The sequence below is a fragment of the Quercus lobata genome, chromosome 5 (genome assembly GCF_001633185.2).
Source record: "Quercus lobata isolate SW786 chromosome 5, ValleyOak3.0 Primary Assembly, whole genome shotgun sequence".
In the NCBI taxonomy this organism is placed as follows: Eukaryota; Viridiplantae; Streptophyta; class Magnoliopsida; order Fagales; family Fagaceae; genus Quercus; species Quercus lobata.
Window position 1 is genome coordinate 75,346,631 of NC_044908.1, and position 12,100 is coordinate 75,358,730.

General features: G+C 34.6%; 2 protein-coding genes across 3 annotated transcripts; both read right to left on the reverse strand.

Moving 5' to 3' along the window:
* Positions 1–384: 384 nt before the first annotated feature.
* Positions 385–1,173, reverse strand: LOC115991132. The gene is made up of 2 exons (XM_031114874.1): positions 628–1,173; positions 385–570 (listed from the first exon to the last, which is right to left on the reverse strand). The coding sequence occupies exons 1-2, from the start codon at positions 1,171–1,173 to the stop codon at positions 385–387; spliced, it is 732 nt and encodes a 243-aa protein (XP_030970734.1).
* Positions 1,174–3,827: 2,654 nt separating this feature from the next.
* Positions 3,828–11,093, reverse strand: LOC115989114 (cysteine-rich receptor-like protein kinase 25). Of its 2 annotated transcripts, none has more exons than XM_031112780.1 (7): positions 10,228–11,093; positions 6,355–6,525; positions 5,922–6,019; positions 5,164–5,374; positions 4,809–5,046; positions 4,579–4,729; positions 3,828–4,484 (listed from the first exon to the last, which is right to left on the reverse strand). In XM_031112780.1, the coding sequence occupies exons 1-7, from the start codon at positions 11,027–11,029 to the stop codon at positions 4,200–4,202; spliced, it is 1,956 nt and encodes a 651-aa protein (XP_030968640.1). In that variant the 5' UTR covers positions 11,030–11,093; the 3' UTR covers positions 3,828–4,199. The 2 variants fall into 2 exon arrangements, with proteins under 2 accessions (XP_030968640.1, XP_030968639.1); XM_031112779.1 differs by having other exon boundaries at positions 5,922–6,052.
* Positions 11,094–12,100: the final 1,007 nt, after the last annotated feature.

The following is a 12,100-nucleotide window of genomic DNA, read 5'->3' on the forward strand; positions in this document are numbered from 1 at the left end:
TCATCTTTGACAGCATTAGAATGCTCTCTGGATGAGCGCCGAAAAGGTTGTTTTTTAGGGGGTAACAGATGGATTGATATTCAAATGGTGACAAATGAAACTTGGGTCCACCCCCAGGGCTTCATAAGCATTCCATGCGAATATATCTACGTTTTTTCTTAGGAATTCGATTAGCTTTTGTCTCTCTTAGGGAGGCAGTTGGGAGCCGACCTGAAAGAACTTCTCCGAATCATCACCAACAGCAACCTTTTCTAGATCTTCGCATTTTGCTTCCTTGATTGATCCATTATCGAGCAATACTGGAGTTCTTGATTGTTATAAGTTCCTTTTAGTAGAGGTCGAGGACTCCGCATTGGGCCTATGTAAGATGGCAACCACCATGCACTACCTAGCCATGGATTGATTCCCTACAATCTCTTTAACTTGGCCGTTGGACGGATACTTCACCTTCTGGTGGAGGGTAGAAGAAACGGCTTCTAAAGCATGAAGCCAAGGCCTGGCCATAATAGCCATATAAGGTGAATAAGCATCCACCACAATGAAGTCTACTTCCACAACATCTGAACCAGTCTGTATGGGCAGTCTAATCTAACCTCTTGGAGTAACTGTCTTCCCCTCTATACTTACTAGTGGGGAGTCGTACGTTGTTAGGTCCTCGGGTTTCAAATTCAGTCCCTTGTATAGATCGAGGTACATTATTTTGATAGCACTTCCCTGATCTACCAACAGTCTTTTCACATTGTACCCTCCTATCCTGAGTGTGACCACCAAAGCATCGTTATAGGATTGGATAGTTCCGATCTTATCATTGGCCGAGAAGCCCAGGACTAATCGAGCCTTTATTCTGGCTCTTTTTGGTTCTGAATTGCTGTCTTCGGTTGATAGCCGAGCCACAGACATTACTCGAGAGGGACAGGAATCGGTCCTACCGGGGGCAACGAAGATGACATTGATTGTTCCCAGAGGAGGTCTTGAAGAAGAATCTCTCCGAGGATCCAAACCTGTCTGCCCCGCTTGGCCACTAGAATCGTGCAGCAACTGCTTCAACTTCCCTTCTCGGACCAGCTGGGCTAAATGGTCCCACAGATTCCTGCAGTCTTCCGTAGTATGCCCCTGGTCCTGATGATATTGGCAATAAAGGTTCTGGTTGCATTTCAAAGGGTTTCCGGCCATCTTGTTTGGCTATTTGAAGAATTGTTCGTTCTTAATCTTCTCTAGAACCTGATGCACCGGTTCTCGGAATACTGCATTAACGGTCTAGGTGTTGGTAGATCTTGATTGTCCAGCAAAATCTCTCCGAGGCTGGTTGTTATTGAATCGGTCTGACCTGAAATCCCTCCTTTCCTAATGGAGAACCTTAGCCTTTCCTTAACCTAGTTGTTGATCTTCCTTAACCCTTTTATACTTATCAATATGGTCCATAAGCTGGCGCAGGCTGGTGATTGGTTTTCCTGTTAAGGACTTCCTTAAACTATGCTCGACTAGGAGGCCACTCTTGAAGGTACTGATGGCGACGTCCTCAAAGTTACCCTCTATCTCATTGTACATCTCACAATACCTCTGTCCAAGTATGTTTTCAGGGTTTCCCCTTCTCACATAGACAAAGACAGTAAAGAGTCTAAGGGCCGAGGGACCCTGGTACATGTGATAAAACGAGAGCCAAATGCCTGAGTGAGCTACTTGAAGGAATTTATTGAACCCGTCCTCAGGTCGTCAAACCATCTCATCGCCACGGGTCCTAAACTGGATGGGAACACTTTGCATGTCAAGGTTTTGTCCTTAGAATAAACAGTCATTCTCTGATTGAAATGACTCACATGCTCTACCGGGTCTGTTCACCCATTATAGATGGTGAATGTTGGCTGATGGAAACGCTAATGAGGAGCTACCCTTTCGATCCTACGCGTGAATGGTGACTTAGCAATCTAGTTCAAAGCTTTGCTCATCGCATCATTTTCCAATCCTCTGTGAATGAGGCTTTTGCATCGGCGTTCACTATAATGCTCCTCTTCATATGAGAAGGATTCGCTTGGGGGAGTCCTTGATCTATGTCAATAACCGTTATCTTTCTTATCATTAGAGGAGGAATCAGACGGGGTGGGAGTTTGTTTTCATTGTGTATGACATAACTTCTTCTTAAGCTAGTCGATTTCCCTCTGCATGGCTTTATTGTGTTGTTCTTAAGAGACATGACTCCCAACTTGAGAGTGGCTTTTGCTTGTGTGCGTAATGTGCACGCTGCCCTCTTGATCTCTCCTATGCTCAAGGTTGGCGAAAGGATTTTCACGTTAAGATGCTATGGAATCTGCCTGATGTGAGCTTGAATTTACCATAATTGACCGTTGTTTTCACTATCACACAAGTTCTTCCCACAGACGGCGCCAATTGTAGAGTCCCGATTTGTGGCCCAAACCCAAAGTATATGGGATCTCGGCCCAATGAGTCCAATACAATAAATTTGTAGAGAGTGAACTAAGCCCTAATGAGTTGAATAACATTAATATTGAATTAAATGACAATCAAGCACAAATAAGAGGTATTGATATCAATGGACTCTCAGTCCGAAGAGGTCACAATTATATATATATATATATTAATCACATTTGGATACAGAGACAATTTAGATTGTTACCATATTCCCTTTCTATTTTTCCGATTTTCCTATCATTAAGAGTCTTTCACCCTAATATATCCTCCTTTGCACCATCTTCACTATACACCTATTGATCATCCAAGCCCTTACTTGAGTACTTGTCCCATCAGACAGTTTTTCTGGTTTTTTGTGAGTTGTGGTAGCCAAAGTAATACTGCTCAAAGGTCTTCTTCACATAAATGCGGCCAAAAAAGTAGCTGCAATGCATTTAATGCGGTGGTGGCAGCTTTCCCTTAGATATTTATAGGTTTCCTTCCTTCTCGTATGTTCATGAGGCATGTTTCTATCATTGGAGCTTCTTAGAGGATTATGCTAACTGATGGAGTACATATTGTGAACTATATTCATCATATCCAAGGAGGAGTTCCTCCTTGGACAACCTTTCACTTGTTCCCCACCTTTGAAACTTTAATTCGGAACAATTAACAACTCTTTGCTCCTCCTCAGACCTATTAATGTCCTCAGACAAGGTCCAAGGCCCAATATACTATTTTGGACCCTCGTCCCTACAATAGTGTAAATACATTTGTTTTTATGTACTAATTATTTGTAGTTGGTGCACTTATTAGTTATGTAAAATGAATTTTTTTTTATTTTTTATTTTTTTGATTTATATAAGAAACAATTAATTTTGAAATATGACATTTTTATTTAAAATGAGTTGTTTTGGCAACAATTGAATAAGAGCAAGGAAAAAGATTAAATCAAATTTACTTGCATGTAATCAAATTATATATAAAAGATCCTTGTTAGGGAATGTGGTTGGGGATATTCAACATTTGATTCATAATTTACTGTGGGTAAGGATTGATTGTGTTAGAAGAGGGGGGAATCGAGTTGCTCATGTATTAGCCCAATTTGCTAGGAATATTACTAAGGATATGTTTTGGATGGAAGATGTCCCTTCAATATCTAGAGAAGCTTTGTACCAAGATGCTAATTTTGTTGATTAAATGAATGATGTGCTTCTGTTTCAAAAAAAAAAAAGCGTAAATTAGTGAAAATAATTAAATATTTTTCAATTCACTTAAACAATTGGTTTATATTCTTGATTATCCTCTTATCGTAAATAATACAAGAATCCAACATGTGATTCCCATATAGGATTTGACTGAAGAAAATAGCACTCACAAATCATGATTTTTTTTTTTTTTGAAATTTGGAAGGAAGGAATCGTACAACACAAAAACTGAAGAGAATGGTTGGTGCCAATAGGGCTAGAAGCATATTCCTGTGAGATCTATTTCTTTATTGTGGGAAACGGTACTGAGTATTTTTTGTTAAATCCAAATTCCAGACTGTCCAAATCATCCTGCAGGCCCATCAATAAGATATGTCCAAAGTCTCATGTTTATTTTGTCCAAAGGTCCCTTAGTTCATAACTCCCTTCTCAGAAAATCAACCCAAAAAATCACCTTTATTTGCTCAATTAACTGGACCTCCTTCCCAATACGTATCCTATTCCTATTTTATAGAATTTTTAGTCTACAATATTAAGTTCACCATTATGCAAGACCTAATGCCAATCTTATACAGTTGTACGCGTTCATTGTGGTACAATACTAGAAAAACTAAGCTCATTTACAGAGTATTCATCCATCTGAATGAATTTAGCCACAGAAAATGCGGGGTGTCTTGGTTTAGGAAGGGCTATTGATTCATTTTCTAGCAATGCTACCACAGTCGACATGTTGGGTCTATCTTGTGGATCTTCCTGCACGCACAAAAGTCCGATATGTATGCAACTTACAATTTCTAATGTCGAACATGATTCCATCAAGAAGTTGTCTACAAACTCCAACACTTTGTCTTCACACCATAGTCTCCATGCCTATCAATTTAGATTTCGAATGGAGTTATATTTCACATATGCAGTCCATATTGCAATGTCTAATTCTAATTCAAGGAGACAAAAGTTAACATACATATGCAAGGAGTGTTTGGGCATGTTTTGTAAGGTAAAAGCCACTATTCTTTTTCCCATTAATAATCTCAAGTAAGATTACACCAAAGCTGAATACATCTGACTTCACAGAGAACACTCCTTCCATTGCATATTCTGGAGCCATATACCCGCTATTTGTATACAAACATTATCATTATTATTAGTATTAAAACAAAAAATAAGAGAAAGATATAGGAAGAAGTGGCTTACTATGTTCCAACAATTCTTTTGGTGTTTGCTATATTTTGTTTTTCATAAAAGATCCTCGCCATTCCAAAATCTGATATTTTGGCAACCATGTCATGGTCCAACAACACATTGCTAGGCTTCAAGTCCCTATGAATGATTTTAAGGCGGGAGTCCTCATGAAGATATAGAAGTCCTCTAGCAATCCCGCTAATAATGTTATAGCAAGTCTTCCAATCAAGTAATGGGCGTCTTTTTGAATCTGAAATATAATATTAATGTTAAGTAATGACATCATGCATAAGTGTGAATTGTATAAATTTACAAGCAATCCAAAATAATATCAAGCTTATGAAACAGAATGTAGGAAGAAACAAACCAAAAATAAAAATATCAAGGCTTTTGTTGGGCATGAACTCATATACAAGTAGCTTTTCCTCTCCCTCTATGCCAAATCCCAATAACCTCACAAGATTTCTGTGCTGAAGTTTTGCAATAAGTATGATCTCATTTTTGAATTCCTCTAAGCCTTGCAATGACTTTGATGAGAACCTTTTAACTGCTACTTCCTTCCCGTCAAGTAGCACACCCTGAATGAAATAACCTCCAAACAGACAAATTTAGGACCATGTTGTTAGTCGGTGTGGGACTGTCATGGTAGGAAGGCAAACTGGAAGTTTGCAAAGGTTGCATAGGTCTAGACAAGGCAAAGATTTTGTAAGTTGCTAGCTATGTAATTGTTCCTCTAATAGTTATTTTTGACAGGATTGATTTTTTCCTAGTAGTGGTTTTTCATTTGAAAGGTTTCCCTTCAGTATTTTTATTATTTGTCAATATTGTGTGCATGATTAATTGTTTAAATTCATTATTCTTGCATTGTTAATTACTTAGGTGTTTAAAGTATATTTTTCAGTAAGGAAATGGTGAGATTAATATTGAGGATGTGTCCAACGCTTAGACTGGCTCTAGAATAGTTTACTTCGTATAATTTGTAAAATCACCACTTCAAAAGATTTTAAATTTTTCTAAAAAAAATTATATTTATATGCAGTAAATTTTCTATGTATGCTTATTTTGAGTTATATATAAAAAAAAAAAAAAAAAAAAATGCAAGAAATGAGTTTCGATTATATATACCTTGTAAACTTTTCCAAATCCACCTTCACCAATCTTGTTTTCATCTGAGAATTTGTTTGTGGCGGCTTCAATTGTCACAAAATCAAACTGCAAGGATTCTACAGCTAAATCAGCTGATATTTCACTTGCAGCTAAACATCCAAAAATAAACAAACATAAGAGAGATAACATTACAGAGATCAATGTTTGCAGATATGATGAGGTGAGAGTTTTTAGATAATCAATATATTCTTTATCATTTTCAGACAAATTACCAACCATCCTAGAAGTTTAACCTACAAATAGAGAGGAATTTGCTATTTCTAATTTGTATTATAGTTTTTCAAGTGCCGCTTAACACGTCCATATTGAAAGGATTCCTTCACGTATAATATTGAGAATGAGGAGATTGTGTTATGATCGTATGAACACAAAAGCACTTGCATGAGCATACCATGACAATTAAGCAAACCGTCAGATTGCTTGGGACTCTCTTCATTTATAGCATCAGACTTCTTTCTCGCTCTCCTCCGGAGGAAACAGTAGGCCAGAATGACTAGCACCACAGAGGCAGCAATTGTAACAACAATGGCGATAATAATTACCGGTGAGATTTTGCCTTCTCCTGGAAAAACAATATCATGTTTTATTCACAACAGGTAATAGTCAGTTACAAGAAGTGCTGCCTAATAAATAAATTACGTCTGATCAGTATAGAAGAGATTAAAAGTACCATTAGAACATATTGGCTAGGCTGGTATACTCGAGTCTTAGATTAGTTACTCACTTTTTTTTTTCCTTTTCTTTTTTATACAAAATAGAAATTTTATTTTAGTTTAATCTATGTGTATATGTGTATGAAGCTCCCTCTTAGAGACTTTAACTCTAGCCCTTACTCACCCCACTCCACCTCACCACACCCACTTCTAATTCTAATATTTATCGAAGTTAGTGAGCCTCACACACTACTCAACTAAAGAGACTCGCACTCACAAAGCACACAAAGTGGAAGAGAACGAAGAGGAAAGAGGTAGAGAACACTTCATGTCTTTTATTTAAATTCTTTCATTGTTGCATGCAAATTGATGAAGGAATGGCTTTATAGCCTCCATGCACTCTCTTAACCATCATTATTTATTGCATAACATCAAAAATCTCCAAGATGTGTTTACTTCATAAACTCCCCACATTCATAATTTTCCACATAACTTCAAGAAAGTCTTTCATATGCATTCATTCAAATATTATTTAATATACAAAAAAATCATAATAAAAAATGAAAAAAAAATAATTAAACAAGTTTAACATCTAATGTCCCCCATTAAACTTGTTTTTCTAGTCAAGTTTAGTAAGGTTTGTAGATCGTAAAATACATCAAACATGATTGGTTTGGTGATTATATGATGTTGCGGAAGTCTGAAGAAAAAACACACGGTGCTCTCTTTGATAGATAGAAACTAAACTAATAAACCTCAAATCTACGAGAGATTCCTTGAATCCACAAGGTGATAAAACTAGAATCTAACAGAGAAGAAAATTGACAAAAAGTCTATGTTTATTAATAATAGTTTGAAAACTAAATTGCCTTTGGAGGCTACAATGCGTTTAAATAGTAAAAGAAAACCTAAAGCGGCTAGGAAACCCTAAGGCGGATAAGAAAGCATATAAAACCCTAATTTGACTAAATAACATTAAAAGTACCTAAAACAAGGAAATAAATAACCTAAACCTAAAATAACAAAAAATACATAAAAATTACAGAAATTAATTTGAATATTCTATCCGACATCATTATATCTACAACCTGATCATATTAATTCATGATCTCAAGTTCAAGTTCCTTTCTTGTATTATATTGTCTTGAATCATTGTGAGTGATTCAATCATGAAAGAATGGATTTTATGCATGAAGTAGTGTTGACTTGTTGTGCATAAATATCTTTGTAGATTTTGCTTGCGGTATATGCAACTCCTTTAATAAACTTCTAATGCAAATCGCATGACAAAAACTAGAAGTAGCATAAGAGCATTGCTGGTGTCACACACTTTTGCACAACTTTGTGTCACAACTCGCTACATGGCGAGTTGTGGTTGGTTAGAGTATGTTAGTGGGCCATGTGGGGACACACTCTAACCAACCACAACTCGCCATGTGGCAAGTTGTGGCACAAAGTTGTGCACAAGTGTGTGGCACCAGCATTTCTCGTAGCATAAATGTATTTAGCTTCCCAAGTGCAACGTCACAATCAGTTGCTTCTTAATAGTCCATGTAAAAACAATATCACCCATGTAGAATACAAAACCAATGGTAATCTTTTTATCTTCCATATCTCTATCCCAATTGCTATCACTACAGCGAGCAAATTTAAACTCTTTAGAAAGGTGAATACAATAATCCAAAATCACGATTTCATTTGGAAATTGTTAATACACACAACCCAAAAAATAACTCAAATGATTTCTAAGTTGGAAGTCGTGACTTCAAGTCATGGTTTCAATTTTTTTTTTAAGCTATATTTAAAACTGTGTAAAAAAATTTGTGTGGAATAAGTTTTTTCCTTTTTTATATTTTGAGTTTTGGGTTGTACATGTCTTTTGTGGTCTGTGTTATGTACAATGAGTTTTGATCAAATTATATCTGTTGGAAGACCACAATTCGACTTTCTACAACCACTCTAAAAACAGGCCCGCAAGACGTGATGTCAAATACTATAAAAGATTTGAGAGTGTCTTTTTTATCACCAATTAGTTTTGAGATACAATGACACAGCTCACGGTCCAACAATATCTTTTGTTCATCAAAAAATTAAACTTAAATAAAGATTTATAAAGTAAGCCATAAAGATTTATAAAGTAAGCCACAAAAAATTAAACTTAAATAAAGATTTATAAAGTAAGCCATGAAAATAGAAGTACCATAAGTAGGATCAAAGCAATTAAGTTCAGGTTAGAAATATATCATCGTAAACTGATTACAAAATCTATGACCCACCCCTGGTTTTTTTAGGGATGGGTCAACTTAATATCATTATTTCTTTTTTCTTTTTTCACAAGGCAAAAAACTATTTAAAAAAAATTTAGTAATGCATTGGTTTTTGTCGAGTTAATGGATTGAATTATTAAATGCACACCCATATCAATAGCAAATAATAATAGAGAAAAGGAAAAATCAATGAAAGCCCAAAACATAACATCACTTAATATCCCTTAAAAAAACACATTTAATAAAATAAAATAATTAATATTAACGAAGAAAGGTGAAAGTGACGCACAGCATATACAAAACACACAATACCACAATAGTTAAGGGTCTATTTGGTAGCAGCATTTAAGTATTATTGTTCAAAATAATATGAAAATTGTAATTTAAAAAGTGATGTGAAAATATGTGTTTGACATACTCATAATGTAAAAAAAAAATATATATATATATATATATAATATTTCAAATAACATATTTTTAAAATATAAAAAAAAAAAATAAATAATTGTATGATTGATATGAGGGCTTTTTCTTTATAAAAAAAATTAAAAAAAAAATAGTGAGTAATTATCTGAAATGAACAGTACATTTAGTACTATTTTCCTGTTCACTCTCTCTTTATTTTCTCTTGGCAAATAACCTAAAAGATTCTCCTTCTTTTCGTCTCTCTCAGTGCTCTTCGGCCCTCTCAACCCCAGGTCCCAGCATCTTGATGAGTTACTTTTGTTTCCGAAAAACGCATAAACCCCGGGATTTTTGTAAAAGAGGGAGAAGTGGTAGGAGCCGACAAAACAAAATTCATAGACACGAAATCACTTAAAAAGTTTGACTATAATAACAGAAAACTCCAATTAAAAATTAATTATTAAATTACATATTTTTTATATTCTTAATCTACATGTCAGATTTTGTTCAAATTGAATATTATTTACCATTTCATCCATAAATCTATATTTTATGCATAATTTAAAACTATAAAAATCGAAAATCTAAATTGATAATATCTAAATTAATAATATAGTTATTGATCTTTAATTTTATTCAAATTCTATAAGTATAAAGGATATAATTAGAAATTACTATTTAAATCTTAATTTATCAAATTTCAGATTTAATAAAAAAAATACCAAATGAAAAGCAATTTACAAACTTTGATCATAAAAATAAATAAATAAATAAAGTTAATATGAACTACTAGTCTAATAAGTAATAAGCAATAATCAAGAATGAAAAGCAGTCTCTGATCAAAGAAAAATAATAATAACAATAAATTTAATTTAATTTAAAAAAGAAAAATGAACGAGAAGCAGTAAATTGGAATTGGGTGCTCGTGCTTCGGTTTACCTTTTGCTGGGTGAGGTCCAGGTGGCATGGGTGCTATCGCTGCCATCGTGTAAAACGGGTACAATTCATACCTGATATTGCAACTGGGAAAAACAACTCTGCCCCCTTGCTTTCCACTACAACACCAAGGAAGAAGTTTTATAGCGTCCCGAAGACAATCATTGCAACCGGTGCTGGACAGGTCCGGTGTGCACTGTACAAGGCTGTACAGTGTTTGGAACGCAGAGATATTCACTTCCTTGGTCCCAAACTTCTTAATACCAATTGGAACTTCCGAGGTTTCCTTTGCTAACTCAATCAACAACTCAATCATCGATGCGTTCAGTAGCTGATTAAACTTATCCTGATCCGTCACATTCTGCGTGTTCAACAAGCCGAACATCGGTCTTTCGTCGACGGTGGAAAAGAAAGACCGGATGGAGTAGCGTAAAACGCACTCATCGTACCATGTGATAGCGATTTTTTCTCTTGAGCACTTGCTGGTTAGCTCTTTCACTCCTGCTTCCACGCAATCACGGCAGACTTGACGGGTGACATCACCGCGACAGTCGAAGAGGCCGTAGACGGGGTCGGAGGTGTCTGGGCCACTGTTGGTGAAAAAGAATTCGATGTTGGCGTTGGAGGAGAAAGAAGAAAGGAGGGACTTTAGATTGGATTGGTAGATGCTATTATTGGCGCTGTAAGTGGAGTTTTCACATACGGTGTTGAGAAGAACAGGGTCAGCAGCATGAGCGGTAAGGCTGAGGAAGCTAAGCATGGAAAGGAAGATGATCGGAAGAGAGAAAGGATTGAAGGAAGTCATTTTGATGAATCAAACTCTTCCTCTCCGCTATTATGTAAAGAGCTTCTGTATTGTTCGTACTACATGTTCTGGGATTCAGATGTTTAGGGGATATGTATGATGAGCGGTGAGGATGTACAGTTCTGCCTTTTATGATGAGAGGTCTGCACTGCTCCACGCAAGCCAACAAGTCTAAATGTCAATGTGTTATGTCAATGTATAATTGATTTTTTTTTAATGCTTTTAACCTGCATATTAAATATGGTTTAAATCTAATGTTATTTACTATTTAATTAATAAATTTATTTTTTATATAAAATTTTATATTACAAAAAATTAAAATTTTAATATTTTTTATGATATGGTAATTGATTTTTTTATTTTATAAGTATAAAAAATATAATAAGAGTATATAATTTAACGGTTAGATTTTTAAAATTGACACTCAATATAAAGATACATCAAAATTTTGAAGAGTTTATCTTCAAATTAGTTTAAAAAAACGTTGTTCATAACTTGGCTGATAATATTTTCTATAAAAATGAATTCAAAATTTTCTTAAAATAATTTATTAACAAATGTTTTAAAGAAACTTCATTCGTTGGATCCAATTATTAAAAGAATCTCATCTTAGTTGATTTCTAATGTCAAGTTTATCCTTTAGTTTAACTATTCATATATGTGATACTATGTTATTGTCTGACCAAACCGCAATTATGTAGATGACAATGGATGGAAGAACTATCTTCGTAGAAATGTTAAACGTTAATTATTAAAATGACAAAATTTAAATTGTATAAACAAAAATGACAATTAATCCAAACTTATAGGGTATAATTATGGAATTTGGCCTATTTTAACTATTGGTGTATGTATTACTTTATATACCCACCAAATTTTTTTGGTAAATTTTCAATATAGTAGCAGTTTCAAGCTGCAAATTCATTTCTTGCCATTCCCTAAAAAAAAAAAAAAAAAAAAAAAAAAAAAAAAAAAAAAAAAACTCATTTCTTGACATTTATATTACAATTTAAAAAAATTAAAATAAATATTTTTTTTGGCAAAACAAATTAAAATAAATATTTTTTTGCT